The sequence below is a fragment of the Protomyctophum parallelum genome, assembly GCF_964188405.1.
Source record: "Protomyctophum parallelum genome assembly, chromosome: 13".
Taxonomy (NCBI): domain Eukaryota; kingdom Metazoa; phylum Chordata; class Actinopteri; order Myctophiformes; family Myctophidae; genus Protomyctophum; species Protomyctophum parallelum.
Window position 1 is genome coordinate 8,844,652 of NC_139708.1, and position 20,802 is coordinate 8,865,453.

At 41.5% G+C, this 20,802-nt stretch overlaps 1 protein-coding gene across 5 annotated transcripts in view; it reads left to right on the plus strand.

Annotated features, from left to right (window-relative positions):
* The window catches only part of rbfox1 (RNA binding fox-1 homolog 1), a 117,820-nt gene extending 98,762 nt beyond the window's left edge, over window positions 1-19,058 (plus strand). For all 5 annotated transcript variants that reach the window (XM_083780331.1, XM_083780328.1, XM_083780329.1 and 2 more), the window contains 2 exons: window positions 12,524-12,599; window positions 15,263-19,058. In XM_083780331.1, coding sequence (XP_083636457.1) covers window positions 12,524-12,599; window position 15,263 — 77 coding nt within the window. In that variant the 3' untranslated portion in view covers window positions 15,264-19,058. The remainder of the gene's footprint in view (window positions 1-12,523; window positions 12,600-15,262) is intronic.
* Window positions 19,059-20,802: the final 1,744 nt, after the last annotated feature.

Here is a 20,802-nt window from a genome sequence, read left to right on the forward strand (position 1 = left end):
CTCAAAAGTGTCAAGTTATACCAATGTAACACAACCGCACGCCATAAAAAGGCACCAAAGCACTTTTGTTTGCCTTTAGTTTTAGTGCACTTCAATTCAACTGAGATTGGGACACAATCGGGAAAGATTTGCATGCCTGCGTATACGACGTCTATCCATGACTTGTAGGCTCAGTGTATTCCGCTGACGTCAGTTATTTGATCTGCTAATCGATCGGTGTGTGTCTGGGCGCCGCCGGCACGATAATGCAGTGCTGGTCAAAGCCCTGGATGCTTGTCTGGCATTTATACCTGAGACACATCTGGGCCAAGGTTATTATTATACTTTCACATCTTTTTGTTTAGTTTTGACTTTTTAGTTTTGTTTTCATTTGCAGTTTAGTTTATGATTTATTTTAAAAGCGGGCTTGATAGTTTATTGTAGTTTGAAAAGGCATTGTTCTAGTTTAGGTTTTATTCGATTTTGTGTTATTTTTATTATTATATAAAAATAAAAAAATAAAAACACGACAATAGCAGATGTACCAAATCACAAGTATTGTAGATCTTAGAGAGATATTTATGAAGAAAAAATGTGGAAGATTTCATATTCACCCAAAATACTATTTTGAGACACTGACAAAGACAAAAGCTAAGGACATTTTACTCTGTGAATTCAGTCAGTTTTGTAAACACACAATACCATTACAGTTAGTTGTTTATTTGTTGTAAAGCCTTGTTTTAATTATTGTATTCTTTTCAATCCAAATTTTTCGTTATGCCTATTAATTCCTCCCCACACACATTTTGTCCTATACTCCTCTCGCCCAACACTCCCCCGCCCCGGCCCGTAGGATTAAATGCAATGACAAATGTCAGCCACCCCGCCCAGCTTCACTCCTCCACCCTGCCCGGCTCCACTCCTCCCAACACGGGTCAATTGTGTTCGTAGAGACACTCGTCAGAGCCGGATGCACCACGGTGGATTTGAACCCACGACCTCCGTGGTGGTAAACGGCTACCTCACCTCTGCGCCTCCTTTCAGTTCACTTTAATAAGCCTGGTTGCGACGGACAGCAAATAACACTGCATGGCGCTATATAGGTCCGCTGCACAGCTTACGGCTCTGGACTCTGTTTTTATGTGACCATCTGTGTGAAGCCACAACGAGAGACTGTGTGGCTTTGACTGGGACCATGGTGATGTGGCTTTAGAGAGAGAGAGAGAGAGAGAACGCATGCATGCATTCTTTAGAGAGAGAGAGACTGCATGCATGCGCTCTTTAGAGAGAGAGAGAGAGTGGAGAGAGAGAGAGAGAGAGAGAGAGAGAGAGAGAGAGAGAGAGAGAGAGAGAACACATGCATTCTTGAGAGAGAGAGAGACTGCATGCATGTGCTCTTTAGAGAGAGAGGGGGGAGAGAGAGAGAGAGAGTCTGCATTCATGCCGTTCTTTAGTTTAGAGAGAGAGAGACTGCATGCATGCATTCTTGAGAGAGAGAGAGAGAGAGAGAGAGACTCCATGCATGCGTTCTTTAGAGAGAGAGAGAGAGAGAGAGAGACAGAGAGAGAGAGAGAGAGAGACTCCATGCATGCGTTCTTTAGAGAGACAGAGAGAGAGACAGAGACAGAGAGAGAGACTCCATGCATTCCTGACGCCTGAGGACTCTGTGCTCTGCTCATGTAGAAGTCACACACAAACGCCAGCTATATGTGCTCATGCACTGAAAAAAGAGAAACGATCGTGGGGAACACACATGCTACCGTGAACATGCGATCAATTTGCAATTGATCGCAGTGTTTGGGACACAGTGCTGTACATTGAACTTGAACAAGCACGCGCGCGCGCACAAACACACACACACACACACACACACACACACACACACACACACACACACACACACACACACACACACACACACACACACACACACACACACACACACACACACACACACACATATGTGAGGACTACAATTGTTATTGTTTAAATCATCTGACCCATACGTTGACATTATTTTCTGGGTGTAATTATGACCCATCTGGCTTTGCCCTGGAGTGCACAGATCTGTGATGGAATCTCCTGCAGAGGCTGTCTGTATTGCGTGACTATATGAGCGCACGCACGCATGCACAATATATACAGTAGGCTACAGTACAAATATACAGACACAAACAAGCCTGCTTGCCCTGCGTTCTAAAATGTATGCTTTTTATTATTAAAAGCATACATCACAAGATATGTCTGGGGACATAGTCCAACATCATACAGAATGCATGTATTCCCTCTAAAATACATTAATATCAAAGAACTAGAACTTACATCATGTTTAACTTCACTAGAGCAGGGGTATTCAACTAGATTAGGTCGGGGGCCACAACTGTAGAATGATTGTGTGTGGAGGGCCGCAAGCGTGCGCGCGAAGCGCAGATTTTTTTGGATTCTACAAATGTATTTTGTGTTCAAACACAAAGATCTATGTAGGCCAGGGGTCCTCAACTAGAAATGCTGAAGGTCCACAAATAATAAGTAGTATAAATAAGTTTTGAATAAGACCATGGTCCAGTCTCATGCGCGCGCAAATACAATTGCGGGTCGCGGGCCCCATGGGGTGGGGCTTCCCCCCTCGCCCCCCACCCCTAGAAACAACTATGGCTGATTACTGTCATTATGATAATCTAGCACTTTATATATCGCGCACATCATACCTGTAACTTTCTCTCTTAAAAAAAAAAAAAGAAAAAAAAAAAAGTTTTTTTTCTTTTTTTTAAAAAATTATTATTCCAAGGGCCACTAGGGGGCGCTCCGCGGGCCGCATTTGGCCCGCGGGCCGCCAGTTGAATAGCCCTGCACTAGAGGGCCTAAATATGCCAATGTTCAAAGCACATTAGCCGTGTCATTTTGAGAGACGATCGCGCAAGAAGTGACTAATTACGCGCCAAACATGGCATTGCTGTTCGCCCGTTCATTCTTTGTTAATGTAATTAATATGGATTAATTGCAATTAATTACAGAAGAAATGTGAATTTGCATATGAAAATGACTGGAGGCAGGGCTGTTGAAGTGCAGGTGGTAGCAGCATGGAGGACAGCTCCCCACTATGGGTATTGCTACAGTTGGCTGAGCCTCGCAGCTCTGCAGTCAACTAAACAGGAAGGTAGCGTTTCACAGCTCCCTCCAGCCTCCATCCCACAGCAGTGGCTTTCAAACATTCACAAAGTTGATATCATCGCTGTCTCCATAATTTAACTGTTTGATTCTTGATGATACATTATGCGAAGCGGAAGCGGTGGAGGAGGCGTCGCATCAGCTTTATCGCTTGATCATTTTCAGAGCTTCTGTCGGTCCAGACTGTACGACGGAAGCGTTTGAACATTGTGGGAGGCAACAGTCTGGCCACACGACACTCATAGGAACATAGAAGCCATAGAGGACCCGTACAAAGGTGTTCCTTTCCTTGTGTATAGTACCACACACATGGATTTGAGACTTGATTGCATTCAGACTTTATTACCACTGAGTGCCGTGCGTGCCCCTGTCAGAGAGGTGTCCTGGACAGTGGTATCTCGGGTGTCTCCCGGGTGTATTTAAAGTTCAAACCATAACATTATGCCTTTTCATCGCCCAGTCGGTCCCCATGGTATTTTGGGCGGCGGTGGTATCTCGATGGGGTGCGTGTGTCTCTCTCTCTCTCGGGTGCATTTACACAACCAGAAACGTTCCGTGCATTCCATCGCCTCGTCCCAAGGTGTTTGGTACGTGGGCATCTCACTGTGTCTCCTGGGTGTATTTACACCCGAGCGTTATGCGTTTTCATCGCCGTGTGATTGCAACGCACCGCCTCGCCCAGGAGTCACTTATTAATGCCAGGTGGAAAGGCGGCCAAGGTCTCGGGCAGGGCCATGCATCATCCAAACGCTGCTGTGTGCCAACGCACGTGGATGGATCGCATGTGCTCTTTCTCTGTCTCTCTCTCCCTCTGTGTGTGTGTGTGTGTGTGTGTGTGTGTGTAATGCTATACTTGCGAGGGTCAAATGTCCCCACAAGTATAGTAGAATTTGAGTTATTTAGAGGTTAGATTTAGAGGTTGGATTTCTGCCTGATTTGCGCTTTGTTGTATTCCGGTGTCGCGCACCGGAAATAGCCAATCTGCAAGCTCACACAGTGTTGCATCACAACACGTAGCAATACAATACAATGCATACGTGCGTGCGTGCTAGTGCACATGCACACCTTTGTGTGTGAGTACTTACTTGTATGCATGCATGATACTGAAGGACTCAGCCCTTTCTAAAGTGAGTAATCTGAGTTAGTCAAAATACTTTAATCACATTGTCAAAAATGTACAACATGGACTCTCCCAGGAAGCCTGATTCATAACGTGTTGTAGACGGTGCTGGAGGTTGAGGTCTTCATAGGGAGCTTCCACATTAATTGAGGTGAACAATGTAGCCATAACTTTAGGTTTTATAAGCCTTTATTTAAATTAGAAAAGAACAAATAACAAAAGATTGAATCAGAATAACTTCATTCACGAATTACAATGAACGAGAAGAGAATTCAATGATGTCGACATTAGGACAAAAGCAGGAACATAATGTAACATACACAATGGAGTCAAAACAACATCTAAGAGCTGTGCATAGTTGAGCATCAGCACCCTCTGGTGGACACATTTGTGAAAAGCGAGATGTACTATATAGGCCTACTATAGAGTTTTTGATTGATTGAAATATTTATTAACAGTTTGTAGAATTTACAGTACATTTTAAGCACAAACTCAATACAAAGACTGTCAACTGTGAGTGGACGACCCAATTAAGCATTACACTTGTTTACAACAGGGTCCACATTGTTCAATTCATCAAAACATTTAAAGACATACAAACATTTAGAGACATACAAATAGACATTTTTATGTAGCTAAAGTACAGAACAGGAATTCATCATATGGGAAGCAAAAAAGGGAAAAGATACAATATACAGTGAGGGAAAATGGGGGGGGGGGTGGGGGGGGATTCAGATTTTACAGAGGCCAGTTTCGAATTGCAGCCATCCGTAGGTGCCCTTTGAGAGCGGTTTTGAAGGAGTCAAGGGATTCACATGTCTTAATGACTGTTGGTAGGGCGTTCCACATTTTGGTGGCATAGGAGCGGCAGAGCAGAGCAGCGCAGTCCCTCCCCCTTTCAGAACAACGAACGGCCCAGGAAATGAAATGCAATGCATTCTGACCATAGGATTTTCTTTAAGTATTTATTTAAAGACGGTTACACACCATTAGAAAGAAGAAAATAAAGGCAGGAGACAACACTATTTGTTTCGTTTTTCTTCTTATAAATTATTTGATCGGCCCAAAACATTGTGTTCATTGTCATGATTTGTCACGATCCGAGTTGGCTTTGTCCGCGGCGTAACCGTCTTTAAATAAATACTTAAAGAAAATCCTATGGTCAGAATGCATTGCATTTCATTTCCTGGGCCGTTCGTTGTTCTGAAAGGGGGAGCGACTGCGCCGCTCTATAACTAGGGCTTGGCAATTAAAACATATGTAACCCGACAATTAGAACCAATAACTGATTTCCTCATCTCCGTTAATCAAATAATCGAGAATCACAAGAGATATGTGCAATATTCTTTACTAAATCTGATTAATAGTAACCTATTAAGTCCTGTTTCATACTTACTGTTGTGCAATGGTGGCCTGCAAAAAGAACCAAAATAGCTGATCTACTAGCGCAATACATGTTGTGGCGTGTTGTGAGCTCGTAGCTGTGCTATTTCCCCCTTTTCTCCAGTGGTGGAAAAGGTACTCAATTGTTTTACTTAAGTAAAAGTACCAATACTGCAATTTAGAACTACTCCTTTACAAGTAAAAGTACGGAATTGAAAATGTACTTGAGTAAAAGTGCAAAAGTATCGGCATCAAAATGTACTTAAAGTACTAAAAGTAAAAGTACTCATATTTTTCTGCCCACTTCACAAGTTCAAAATGTGTACAAAGTCTATTGAAAATAGCCAATCTACAAGCTCACAATGCGTCGCGTTGCGACACATTGTGAGCTTGTAGATCGGCTATTTTCAAATGGCCAAAATGTATTGGGTTGAAGTGGTTAATTTATGTTTTCTAATCAAAATTAAAATCGCCAAAGTAACTAAAGTAACTACAGTTTTCAAATAATTGTAGTGGAGTAAAAGTACAAATGTTGGCTCTGAGATGTAGCTGAGTAGAAGTAAAAGTACTGGAAATTGGAAATACTCAAGTAAAGCACAAATACCTCAAAATTGTACTTAAGTACAGTACTTAAGTAAAAGTACTTAGTTACTTTCCACCACTGCTTTTCTCTATAATCATTCACTGACGGTAATAGAGGCAAACGTTTGAAATCATCGCAATATTGATTTGAAGTCGTATCACGCAGCCCTAACATGTACCGTATGTATATACGCTTCAGGTCACACAGCTCTAACTCACTGGTTCTCAACCAGTGGGGGTTCCAGGTGGTCCCCAACTAAACCCTTATATCTTTAACTCTTGAGAGTGTAAAATGAAACCAAATGGACCCTTACATGTCCATTTGGTTTCATTTTACATGCACTCTCAAGAGTTAAATTATTGTTTTCCGCATTAATTAATTTACAAGAAGTCTACACAATTAGAGAATGTAAAATAATTGTTATTTTGATCAACATGATCTCTCCTAATGATACTACATCAATAAATACATTGTGGACAAAAATCTTACCCAAACATAACAAAATATTCAAAGTCTTGGTTCTGCGAGGCTAAAAGCCTATATTCATACTGCAGTTTTAGGTGATAATACATGACCAGAATATTTGTTTGGGTGAGAGACAAGGGGTAAACAAGGCCGCACACACACACACACACACACACACACACACACACACACACACACACACACACACACACACACACACACACACACACACACACACACACACACACACATTACATAATGCTCTTCTGGCCTCATGCTGGTATCATTCTTAACACCCTGCTAACTCAGTTCTGACTCATTACATCTGCTAACTACCTCTTCTCTCTTCTCCACATAGCCCTGTTCTGTCATCCTTCTACCCACGCACCACACGCACCCTTACACACATTGTAACACTGTCAAGGTTACATTCACAACATCATGGCATCATATGTCTTCATGATACAATAATCATGTGACTCAGTAGGCTACTATGGGTACAAGTAACAGCGTCTACGCCCAACCCCATCTCATAGAAATATGGCAAAATAACACGGAATTGCAAGTCCGTACATAAACGCCTATAAAACCCCAAAATCCGTACATATTACACGACTACTGTTTCGACAGAGACGGAGGTGCTATTTCACTGTGGCTGCATGGGTGAGTTTGTGTTTGACAACTCGGACAGGGCTGAGTCAGCTCTCCCGAATGTCTAGAAATGTCCGTCATTGTCTTCTAGAAACTTCTAGAAACGGCGCCCCTCCGTCATTGTCTATGGGGAGGATTTCAGTGTATGTTCAGTGCATGGATTTGGGGGTTTTCTAGGTGTGCATGTACAGAATTACAATTCCGTGCTATTACACTTTGTTTGGGTGAGACTGGGCTGAAAACGGTCTTCAAGGTAAACCACACCAATGCAACTCACAATGAGATGCGTTGGTGTGGTTTACCTTAAAAACCGTTTTGTCCCAACCCGACCCTTTGGTGTGGTTTGGGCTTTATACATGTCTTAAGATTTTTTTTCCCCTTGTGTTTTTGTCCTAAAGGTGGGAAATCAGGGGCAGGGACATGCACATGCACACACACGCACGCGCGTGCGCACGCGTGCACGCATGCACACACACGTGCACACACACATGCACGCGTGTTCTCACGCACAGGCGTCACTGTAAAAGACTTCCACTGCAAGGCGAGTCTTAACAGCATTGTGACTCTTATCTGTCGCTAAACAGAGCACTTGGGGTTCTGCTCTTGGCCGATCCAAACCACTTTAAAACAGCACTTCATGTAATGGACCGACAAGAGAGGTAGAGGAGGGAGTCCATGTCCATGTAATGGACCGACAGGAGAGGTAGAGGAGGGAGTCCATGGCCTCAGGGCACCAGGACCGACCGGGAGGGTGATGGTGGGACAAATCAAACACCTTATTATACTAATGTTTTCCATCATTTATTAAGACCTTTCAAACTTTTAGTGAGAACAGCAGATGTGCAAGCTCACAACGTGTCGCCGTGTGACGCGTTGTGAGCTTGTAGATTTGATGTTTCGCTACTTATCTTATGTCTTGTGATGAAGTATTATAATAGACCTTAAAGTGGTTAATGTGGAGCATAGTGTCTTCTATGTTTATGCCTTCATGCCATCTCAGGAAAATGTGAGACTTGTGTGTGTTTGTACGTGTGTGTTTGAGTGTTATAGTAAGTAGCTATGCTATGATTATTTCCATGTATTTATTTGTTAATCACATTTTTAATTAATATCTAAAATTGTTAAGGCTTTTTTTTTGTAAATGTGAATACAATGCATTTTGCCAAATAATGACAATATTTCTACCATTAATCCTGTCCATTGGTAATGAATTTCTCAAACAACCCCCTTTCCATTTTTCTCATGGAAATGTTTTCTGGAGTAGCTGCTTTCTACACTCAGGTAGCCTATTTATTGCCTTCAGCCAAGCTGATTGAAATGTACCTAATTAGCTTTTTATTTATAGCAACATTTTACAAGGTCACTTTGAATTTGCTTGACAACTGGATGGTAACATACTGTAGTTAAAGCATAAAGATTAATGGAGAGAAACAGAGGCAATCTTGTTTTCCTTCAACTCTATTCATCTCTAAAAGAGAACTGACATTTAGGTTGTTATTCTGTCAAAAAATAGATGATGGAAGTTTTGCATTTTTTTCTTTAATGAAATCTCTCAAGACTTTCCCTTTCCCGTAGATTAATGCTCTGTAGTTGGGGAGGTTGGAAACTGCAATTTTGCTTTTGGCTGAAATGAATGGCATTGCTTTTCACGGTCGAGACAACATGTGACCTTTTCATCCCGAGTATGGGAACATTTCTTAAAAGCTGTTTATTGCCGTTCATTCAGCCTGCTCCATTTTGTGGAGCTGTTGGAAATGTTGCTTCCTTGTTTACTGTCTCTCACCTCAAAGTCACATAAAAACACACGCACACACACACACACACACACACACACACACACACACACAAACACACACACACTGCTCGCACCTCTCCATGCACGCACGCACGCACAGTTTTACTATAATTGTGAGGACATCAATATTTTAGAGGGGCAATGTTATGTCATTTTTACCATTTTTGACGCTAACTCTATAAAGCCTACCCTAGCTATAAACCCTATAAAGACAGTCTATTTCGGAGCACGACATCAGTGTATAACTAAAGAATGAATAAATAAGGATCTAATCCTAAATTATTTTCTTGTTGCCATAACAATGTACAATTCACAATGTAGGCATTTAGCAGACGCTCTTAATCCAGAGCGACAGTAAGCAAGGTAAACACAAGGTAATACATCAAATGCATAGCAATAGTAATCTATGGATGATATCAAATGCATAGCAATAATCTATGGATTAAAACGAGTTCTCTGGTGAGCACCAGAAAAATGTTCCCCACAACGTCTATTTGACTAAATTCTACTATACTTGTGGGACATTTGGCCCTCACAAGTATAGTAATACAAGTAGCCTACTGTACATACGAACACAACACACACACACACACACACACACACACACACACACACACACACACGTGTTCACGTACAATCATTATGGGTTAGGGGCTCTGTGCAGGGAGATAAGATAGGTCAAAAGCGGCGCAGGGCTGAGGCACGGCAGACTGGGGCAGAGTGTACACTGAATAACAATGTCCACAACTAATCGGGATTAACTTCTAATCGCTGCAGCCACTGGGCCCACGTATGCAAATCAGCTCATTTATAGGCGCACCCCCCCCCCCCCCCCCCCCCCCCAAACTCTGATTGGCCCTTATCAGGGGTTGGGGGGGGGGGGGGGGGGGAGCAGGCAAGCTGGGGTGCAGAGAGGGGAGAGATTAGCCTGGCCTTGGACCCAGTGACGCTGCTGGACCTCTCAGAAAGAGAAATGTCTGTCTGTCTACATCTGTCTGTCTGTCTGTCTGTCTGTCTGTCTGATAAGTCTTGCTTTTTCTCTACTATGCTAACGTTCACATCTGTACAGCATGCGTTGTGGTGGACAGTAGGCTACATTTACTGGAGTATCTGTGTATTTGGAAGCATACTATAATGATGTTCTCTCCACTGCATTTCAAAGGCAAATATTGTCCCTTTTACTTCACTACATTTCTAGGAAGGGACATTTTCAATTTGTATACTTTTCTTCTTCTTTTTTTCTTTTGAATACTTTTTTTTGACCATGTTGTCTCCTTCAGGTGAAAACCTCATACTGTATGTCCAAATCATACTTACTTTTCAGTATTCAAATTAAAAAATATCAATAGTAGGCCTACAAGCTCAAAAATAGTTTGCTTACGTGCTGGGTTTCTTTTGACTTTTGATGCTTTTGTGTTATTTTCGAAAAAAACACAAAAGTACGGAGATAGGAGGTTTCTGTCTGCAAAAACCAAAAAAATATATTTAAATACTATTTTTTTTAAAGCAAGTGCTCCATTACAGAGCATCTTTCACTTGACTAGTTGAGTCATATTTGACCAAGAGTATATCCACACATGTTTGACTAGTTGAGTCATATTTGACCAAGAGTATATCCACACATGTTTGACTAGTTGAGTCATATTTGACCAAGAGTATATCCACACATGTTTGACTAGTTGAGTCATATTTGACCAAGAGTATATCCACACATGTTTGACTAGTTGAGTCATAATTTGACCAAGAGTATATCCACACATGTTTGACTAGTTGAGTCATATTTGACCAAGAGTATATCCACACATGTTTGACTCAAGCACTGGGGATTGAGTACTTTCATCCACCGCTGGTCTTTGCTCACGTTTATTACGCCTCCGTTTTTTCACTCCCTCCTTCCCTCCCTCATTCTCTCTCTCGACATCTCTCACGTGACGCTGAGCAGACTGTCCTCTTCGTTTAAGAGCTCCAACACTTAGAGATTTTATCACATTAAAGCGCGGCCTCTGCGATCGAGAGAGCCCCCTCGCCGGTGTGCGTGCGTGCGTTCGTTCAACCCCCACAGCCCCCGCCGTCTCGCCGTCAGGAACTCACTCAGGCCTGTGGGGACATCAGGTGAATGCAATTAACTCCCCGCTTAGAGCAGGAAACTAGTAAAAAAAAGTCTTGTTCCCCGGGAACCGAGTTAAGAACCTTTAAAAAAAGGGAAAAAAACCTTAATAGTTCATTAAAAGTTCTCATGCCTCTCTACACGCATTGATTGGATCTCGTCAGCTTCGGTGGGTCCGTGCCTCTTCCTCAGAGATAAATGGATAGAGTTGCTTATCTCTATCAGCCCTGGAGATGCTCTCTCTCTCTGCAGCCTAGAGGGCTGTATGGGGACCAGTGGTGCCCCATGTTGGGTGAGAATTAAGCAGTGGTGGTGCTCACATTTTTAACATAATTAGGCCTACATACATACATACATACTGCAATATGGAAATACTCTGTTATAAGTAAAAGTGAAAAATTCTACATGTACTTGAATAAAAGTACAGGGTACTGGCATCAAAATGTACTTAAAGTACCAAGAGTCAAATCTTTATCATTCATTCATGATGCAGAATGTCCCGTTTCAAGTTTTCTAATGTATAAAAATCATTTGAAAATATTAGATCTACAAGATCACGATGCGTCATAATGTGACGCATCATGATCGTGTAGATTGGCAATTGTAGTAGTCATTAATGGGCCATGACTCATGTCTCATACGTTCAAAACTGTTACTTTTCAACAAACAAATTCAAAAGTAGCAGATCTACAAGCTCGAAGTGTGGTGCGATTCTACGTGAAGCGACGCGTTTTGAACTTGTAGATGTGCAAATAGGCTACTTTTGCTATGTTTTTATTTGAATTCCTGAAAACAGTTTTGGACATGTGGTTTCCACCCAACGCCATTTAGCTCTTTGGATTTGTTGATGACATGCATTAATGTGTTAATATTTTATGGTCTGTTGATTAATTGAATTTATAGGACCACAATGCAAACAAGTCCACAGGCCTTTTTGTGTTCATCTTTTTTACTTAAATGTTTTACATTACTGTACCTTTACATTTTGGAATCAATCAATCAATCAATCAATCAATCAATCAATCAATCAATCAATCAATCAATCAATCAATCAATCAATCAATCAAATATTTAAAACCATATTTAAAATGATATCTGTATAGTTATAGTCATAGTTGGTGTGAATTGCCCTTTACAGTAGATGTGTATGAAACTGATTTAATTTATTTTGTCATGTATGTTTCGGTTGCAATAGTTTTGCACATGCCCTTTTGGGGAGAGTCGCTAAAACCTTTTTCTTTTCTTGTCTTTTTCTTTGTGTTGTTTCCATAGTTACGGACGAGTATATGCTGCCGACCCCTACAACCACGCACTTGCTCCAGCAGCCACATACAGCGTTGGTGCCATGGTAAGATACACCAGTGGTTCTCAACCTGTGGGTCGGTCACATGATTTGAGGGGGGGAGGGGTCCCCAGCTGACATTTAAAATACTTCAAGAAGAAAGAAAAGAAAAGAACATTATTGCATCAAAAGTAATCAATAAACTATAGTATAAAAACTGGTCAAACATTGGCTAAATTGTGAAATAATATAAGAAAGAGAAAATAGACGACCAACAAGCTCTTGTGAGCTTGTAGTTCTGCGATTTTCACAATATTTCTCTGTGGAACCGAAAACATAATAATGCCTCAACTCCTACAAGTCCAAGTGCTTGTCAGGTTGGAGGGTCCCCAGTTCAAATATGATTATTTTGGTCACGGCCTGAAAAGATTGAGAACCACTGAGATAGACGTCCGTCTGTCTGTCTGTCTGTCTGTCTGTCTGTCTGTCTGTCTGTCTGTCTGTCTGTCTGTCTGTCTGTCTGTCTGTCTGTCTGTCTGTCTGTTAATCCTGAGGATTCATATACAGTATATCCCTATCTCCCTCCCTCCCCTCATCCTGGTGCTGCTCTGCATGGTTTTTCCACTGACATCCCCTCACTTAAACTTAATTGAATTTGTCTCCGGCGCTAACGGCAGTCCAAATGCCACATTAATCCCCGCCTGTAAAAAGTGATGAACGTCTTCATGCCTTGGCAGCCCAGTCCATGTTAGTTATTATATTTCTAATTTGGTGGATACCACCTCGCCCCACGCTCCCCGCTAATGGAATAATTAGTCATTTTGATAATTAAATCCCTCCACCTAAAGTGGCACGGCAGCAGCCTGCCGGAGCGAATTGGGGGGGGGGGGGGGGGGGGGGGGGGGGGGTCTACGCAGAGGGGTGGGGGGTGGGCGATGAGAGCCAGGGGACGACCGCAGGGATAAGACAAAGTAACGGCTGAGATGAAGAGACTTTTGGATGAAAGAGGGGGAAATCCCCAAGGCAGAAAGTCGAGCCTGTAGTATCCATTTAACTCAGAGGATGTATAAATGGGGTCAGTTTTGGTTACATTTGTACATTCTCTGAGTTACAAATGGATGAATTAACGCTGATGCGTTTGACTGTCTGAGCATGCGCACACAGTCATTTGGTTTCTCATGGGATGGCAATTCATAGTGGTGCAACCACTCCAAGGAACAGCAATGTCCGTGTTCACCGTCCTATCCTATGTGTTGGTTCACCTATGTGTCCGCCTATGTGACGTTAATGAGCACCAGTATGACTATGAGTACCAGTAGGGGCGCTGTTGTGCCAGAAACAGAGAGAGAGAGAGATAGTGCTGCACGTGCTGCACTGTTGCCTGCTAATGAGAGAGAGAGAGAGAGAGAGAGAGAGGGGGAGAGGGGAGTTGCACCACTCAGTTCACACAGGTGTGATTTTATCTCAAATGTGGTTCTTTTAGGCATTATTTGTTCCCAATTCTGAACGTAGTATAGATTAATCTGATTTCAGATCAACATGCACTGAGTGCATCTCAATCCATGGCCATGTGACATTATGTGTTTTCTCATCTGCACGTGGTTACATATTTTTGACCATTTCTCTGAAATGACACCTCTGCAAAGAATGATTCCCATTAAGCACATTTCATCCTCCGCCTGCTACCCCCGCTCCACCCCAGCAGATGTCAGTAAAAACCTCAAATACACATTCAGCTAATAATCTCAGGTCCATGCTTGTGTTTTTCTGCATCGTGCTTTTGAACTCATCATGTTGTATTCTCCTGTTTTATTGATTTATTCGATTGTTTGACTCATGTTCTATGTTTTTTTTCTTGTTCCATCGAGCAGATTTCTATCACCTGTAACTCTTGGCATGAGTCCGTTGGCATGACGTTCTGTTGGTTGGTTTGCTGCATGACGGTTTCCGTCCGGTCAGTCGGTCCAGCCGCATGGGGGGGTTTGTACTGGAATGACGGTAATGTAATGTTTAAAGGCATCATGTGTAACTTTTCCCTGTGTTTACGTAACAAAACAATTAATACAATTTCATCCAGTAGGCCTAATTTCCCCTCCATACAAGCAGTCAAAAGAATCAACTTCAGGTTTGCAGGTGTGAAACTGGGTGAAATTCCTTTTTGTGCAAGCTCCATTGTTGGGCAGGGGGGAAGAGAGATCAATAAAAACTAACACACATTATACAGATTTACACACATATTTACACATACAGTAGTAGGCCTACCTGAGGTAAGACATTGGGGTGCGTGAGTGTAGCAGCAAATGTACAGTATGCTGTGATTGTGAAGTATATGCTATGGACGTTATTTAAGGTTAAAAAAAACTAAACTACGTACATGGGATTAAGGTGCAAACGGAAGTGTCAGCCACTGGGGTAGTATAGTGTGCTGGTGTTTACCTGCAGAGACACGCTGCTGTGCACCGTTTAAATAACTACTGCAGTATGATAACTGCGGGTAAAATAAATAAATATATATATATTTTTTTGTTATGTAAACACAGGACAAAGTGGTTTTTCGAAAACAAAGAAAAAAACTGGATAGCTGCTATATGATAGAGGGATGCTAACGAGTTTGTGTGTGTGTGTGTGTGTGTGTGTGTGTGTGTGTGTGTGTGTGTGTGTCGTGCGTGCGTGCATGTCCAATTATTGTCTGTATATACGTGGGTTCCGTGTGTGTGTGTGTCTTCCAGAATGCTTTCGCCCCGCTGACAGATGCCAAAACTCGGAGTCACGCTGACGACGTGGGCTTGGTGCTGTCCTCCCTGCAGGCCAGTATATACCGGGGAGGCTACGGTCGCTTCGCACCCTACTAACACCACCCAAAAACTACAACCGACCCTCCTCCTCCCACTAAAAAAATAACAACGTACACACAACCTTCCAACAGGGCAGAACGAAGAAAGGAAAAAAAAGAAAAAAGAACAGTGATGTTGCTATAGGTGTTTCATGAAAAACGAGTCCCAGGGGAACCCATGGGTGGTTCTTTTTTTGATGAGTCCCTGCAGGGACAATTCTATCGAGTCCCTAATAAATAAAACGATCCGTTAAACTCACCGTCCGAGAGGACACTGAGTTTAACGCGTCCGTTTTTTGGAATGAAAATGGCGCGGGACGCGTAGCCAACAACATCACTGAGAGAAGTGTGCGAGCGAGCGTGCGAGTGTGCGTGCGTGCGTGCGTGCGTGTATGAATGAAGAGAGACAGGCGTGGAGAGAGAGAGAGAAGTTACATAGAGCTAGATGTTTTCTGAGGCCTGGGTATTGCAATACATGCAGTTGTGCATCATTTTAACAGAGAGAAACATACTGGGGGATTAGAAGAAGAAGAATTAAAAAAATACACACAAATAAGAATACAATTACAAACTGATATTTTTCATCTTATACCTCAGATATTTTGTGCTGTGTATTTTGATATTGTGGGTTTTTAATTTCTAAAGATTTAAAACATAGATTGTCACCTGTAGAGGTTTTTTCTTTTCCTTTTTCTTTTCTTGTTTAGATTTTTTCCGTGGTACTAAATAGAGAGCTGCTAGAGTTATAAACAATTAGGACAACAGAGAAAAATGTAAACAGATTTAAAATGGTTAGGGCTTGTATAGAACTCTAATCCTGTAAGATATAGGTCCATAGTCATATTTTTTGGGGTTATCAACGTTTTGTAAGAGTGTTTAAAGTGACTATACTAGTCAAGTGTTGTTTGGTTTGGTTTTTCACAGCTTCCTTCGGCGCTTCCTCTGACATTTTAGCGAAGATGTGTTTTTTTTAATCGTTTTTTGGAAGGGGGGTGGGTGTGGTGTTTTTTGGGGACAGAGTAGTGTTTAGGGGTCTGCAAAAGCTGTAGATAGGATGGAAAGTACTTTTCAGACAGATGTAATGAATGTTTTGAGTGGATGTTGAGTTCTTTCCCCAATTGTTTTTTTTTAACGTGGGGAAGTCCCAGAAAGGATAAAACGCTGATTTATACTTCAAAATGATGTCTTTGCAAGTGAAAAAAAAAAGAGTTGACTCACTCATAGTGTGTCGCCATTTTTGTTCATTTGTTAACACTCCATTTTTTTGGTACACAACACAGTTGTGTGAGGAAGAATAAATGGGCCATACGGCAGGTGTAATTTTAGTTTGTCGTTTTAGTGAATCGTGTGTTAGTCCTCAGTGAGTTACCGAGGCTGTCGTTATATCGTTGATTAGACCACTGTTTCTCAACATCAGGTCTGGGGACCCCCATTGGTTCCAAATGGACTCTTACGTGTCTGTAACTCTGAGAGTGTAAACATAGAACAAGACACTCTCAGAGTTAAACTAACACAGAGGAGTTTTCAGTGTAGGTCGGGGGGGTCAAGATAAATTAAACCCCATTCCACACAGAAACATTTTCATCAGTATTAATTTAACTTAGAGAGTTACAGACCTGTAAAGCTGTGGTTCCCAAAGTGGGGTCCGAGGACCCCTAGGGGTCCTTGAGGGAGTTCCAGGGGGTCCCCAGCTAAATGATAGTTTGGAACCAAATGGACCCTTATGGGTCTGTAACTCTGAGAGTCTACAAATGGAACTAAATGGACCCTAGCGGGTTCATTTGGTTCCATTTTGTACACTCTCGGAGTTAAATTGATTTTACAATATAAATTGGGGGTCCCAGAGATATAAATCCCATTAAATGGGGGTCCGTAGACTAATGCATGTCAAACTGGGGGTCCTTGAAATTAAACGGGTTGAGAATATCTGTTAGAGCCGTAAACATCTTCTCTCATGGGGGTCTCACTCCCTGGCATATTTCTTCAAATGGGGATCCGCGGGCTAATTAGTGCCAATTTGGGGGTCCTTGACATGAACAAGTTTGGGAACCACTGCTTTAAAGGGCCCATTACTCTCAGAGTTTCAGGTCTATTAACATTAAGGGTCCTTGTTTGTGCCCTGGTGGGGCCCTGAACCCTTGGCTGAGAACCAGTGGGCTTAGATACTAGTGGTTATGTGTCACGTCACTCCCAAGCCAAAGGTTCCGCTGGACATATCCGGAGTGTTTAATGTGTACAAAGATTTTACATAGATATGATGCTATTAGATGAGAGAAAAAAATCAAATAAAAATGTATCGCCACGGCAGTTTTACTGTTGAACCACCTAGTTGCTTAGTCCAAACCCTGAATAGTGTTGGCCAGATGTTTTTTTGATATATATATATATATATAAACTTCCAGTATATTGATTGGTATAATTGCTGACTTTTATATTACTGGAGAGATTTAAGAAGATAAAAAATCATTTAATAAAAAATAAACAAAACAAAAGGAAGTAACGGTGCCCAAAGCAACCGTGTCTATTTTTTGTTTATTTTCTTTTTCTTTTGTTTTGCTTTGTTTGAGTTTTTTTTTATTATAATTGTTTTGTTTGTTTGTTTTTTCAAAAATAATATGACTATGTTTATTTGTAATGAAAGTTGGGGTAAAAAAGTATAATAAACCAACAGTGTATTATATTTGAGCTGTGCAGTGAAGATGTTCTTCTATATGAAATACACACAAAAACGGTATATCGTTTTAGATTTAGACGAAGTAGACCAATTGTTAGGGAGAGCTTTCTCATTTTCTATGGAATCATATCCAGATTTATATTATCTCTTTACAAGTAATGCAATCACAATGTAGATATTCTCATTGTATTTTGTCAACTGTACTATTTTGCACACACAACCTGTAATTTTGACATCACTTCTTAATCCTGTGACACATATCAGTGCTGTACGTATTTTATTTTCTTTTTTTCCTCAGTTTGTCAGTTTCTCTGAATCGATCTCTTTTTTTCCCTGTATCATTCTTAATGTGACATCCTTTGTATTGTTATTTTCTAGAACTCAAACCTTTGACAAATGTACCTGTTTGAATATTAAAGAAATATGATGAAAATTATATGATTTGTGAACAGGATAACTCTATGATGTAAATAGGAACATTACTAAATTAAAAAGTTGTGATGGATCTGACAAAGCGCTATACAAACGGGCATGGAGGGAGGCAGCCTGGCTAGGGCTACGTCAACAAAGCTAGCATAGCTCACTAGCCACTTCCTCTAGCCCCATTCTGTTTACAACTATACCCAATTTAGCCACTTGTCACATATCTTACTTTTTTGTATTTATAATAACAAAGAAAACAGGAGAAACAAATCCAGTTGCAACACATTATTATAAAAAGGCAGCGGCAGAAGAGGCTTTTTGGGGCTCTTGGCTCCATAGCTTAAAAACCTTCCTCTGTGTGTGCATACTCATCAGTCAGACAAAATGGCGGTCTCTCCTAACCCTCGCTAATGCCTAACGTCTGACCCCCATAAACTACTTAATACAATCCCTCTGCTTCCAGTAGGTGTTGTGGTTCAAAAAAAGGCTTCCTATCCCGTCATTGTATGTGCATGCACTATGGTTCTTCCCCCCCCCGCCCACCCCCCCCCCCCCCCCTAACAATAACCATCAATAAAGTTTTGTTTTCTCAAGATGTTGGGAGAGACTCTTGTTTCTTTGTCTTCTGTCTTAACCTTCCAACAAGTAGCGAGTTGTCAAAACACTTATAGTTATGTCCACATGGTTACTACCTATATGTTCCAGTGGATCCAATGTTAGTCTAAGCTCTTGCTAATAATTTTCATTGGTTAGTAGTAATAACCACAGACGTATTTAACCACTTTCACTTAAAAAAGGAAGAAAAAAAAGGATCTGTAGGGTTATTATTACAATTATTAATATTCTTGCGTGACATTTTTGTATGATGAAGTATTGTATTGATTTATGACAAATATAAAAGTTGGATACAAGTATGGATACAAACCGCTACCTATACGCACAATACGCACTGCGAGGGGGGCAACAAAATGTGCCAAAAAGTGCCAAGCCGACCCTCACATTTCAACACATTTCCCTGCCGCGTATACCAAGTGGCCGTGTGTGCGTCCTCACAAACAGTGAAAATGTAGGCCTATGGTTGGGTTTTTTTTTACATTTCTTTTATTTGTTTTTTGCAAAGTAATTGCAACCTATTAATTTCCCTAATAGGCTTTTGTTCTTATTTGAGTAGCACTTTTCATTCATACACGTGCAGTGATGGAATAAGTACTCGTATCTTTTACATAAGTAAAAGCATGTAATGTAGAAATACTGTTGCAAGTTACAATTTACAATTTAGGCATTTAGCAGACGCTCTTAATCCAGAGCGACTTACATTAAGCAAGAACAAAAAAGCATGGGAATACATCACATAAAAACATTTATCATGAAACATGCGTAAGCTAAGAAAGTAACAGTGGAATATCTATATAATGAAACTATACATATATACTACTATGCTATACGTACTATGACGTGCTATGACTACATAGAATGAAATTATAGTGCTGTCTACATAACATGCTATAAGTCTGTATCAAATGCTATCTAAGTCTACAGAAATGCTATCTAAGGGGTAAGTGCTATGGGCCATGATGGAGTGCTATGGGCCATGATGGAGTCTGAAAAGGTGGGTTTTCAGACTACGGCAGAAGATTGGGAGTGATGCTGCAGTTCTGACTGCAATGGGAAGTGCATTCCACAGTTTTGGAGCCAGAAGGGAGAAGAGTTTGGGACGTGTGGAGCGTTGTCCCGGCGTTTTTAGTGAGGGTACTTCCAGCTTCCCTGCGTTGGCTGATCTGAGTGCGCGGGAGGGTTTGTAGGGTTCGATCATAAGTTAAAGTCCGCTATTCTAAATGTACCTGAGTACCAGTACCATTTCCAGTACCAAAAGTAAAGGCCTACTCTGAATGTCCCATTTATCAAGCTCAAAATGATCTGCTATTTTCAAATCTTTTGAATATTGCAGATCTACAAGCTCAATGCATCGTGATTCGCGACACATTGTGAGCTATAGTAGATCGGCTGTTTTCTAATGGCCAAAATATAGGGCTGAAGTGGTTAATGTATGTTTTGTGATATTATAACAAGTAAGACGCGCAAACGCGGGAAGCGAACGCAGCTCGTGTGTGTGTGTGTGTGTGTGTGTGCTACAGCTGCGCCCTGTGTGTGTGTGTGTGTGTGTGTGCTACAGCTGCGCCCTCTGGTGGCGGGCGGGTGGTGTCACAGCGGGACAGACAGACAGACAGACACACAGACAGACATGATCTGCAGGGTCTCATAGTTAGTGCTCATTGCATTCGCAATCATTGCATTCGCAATAATCAGTATAGAATAACTCTAAAGCAAGCTGCAAATAC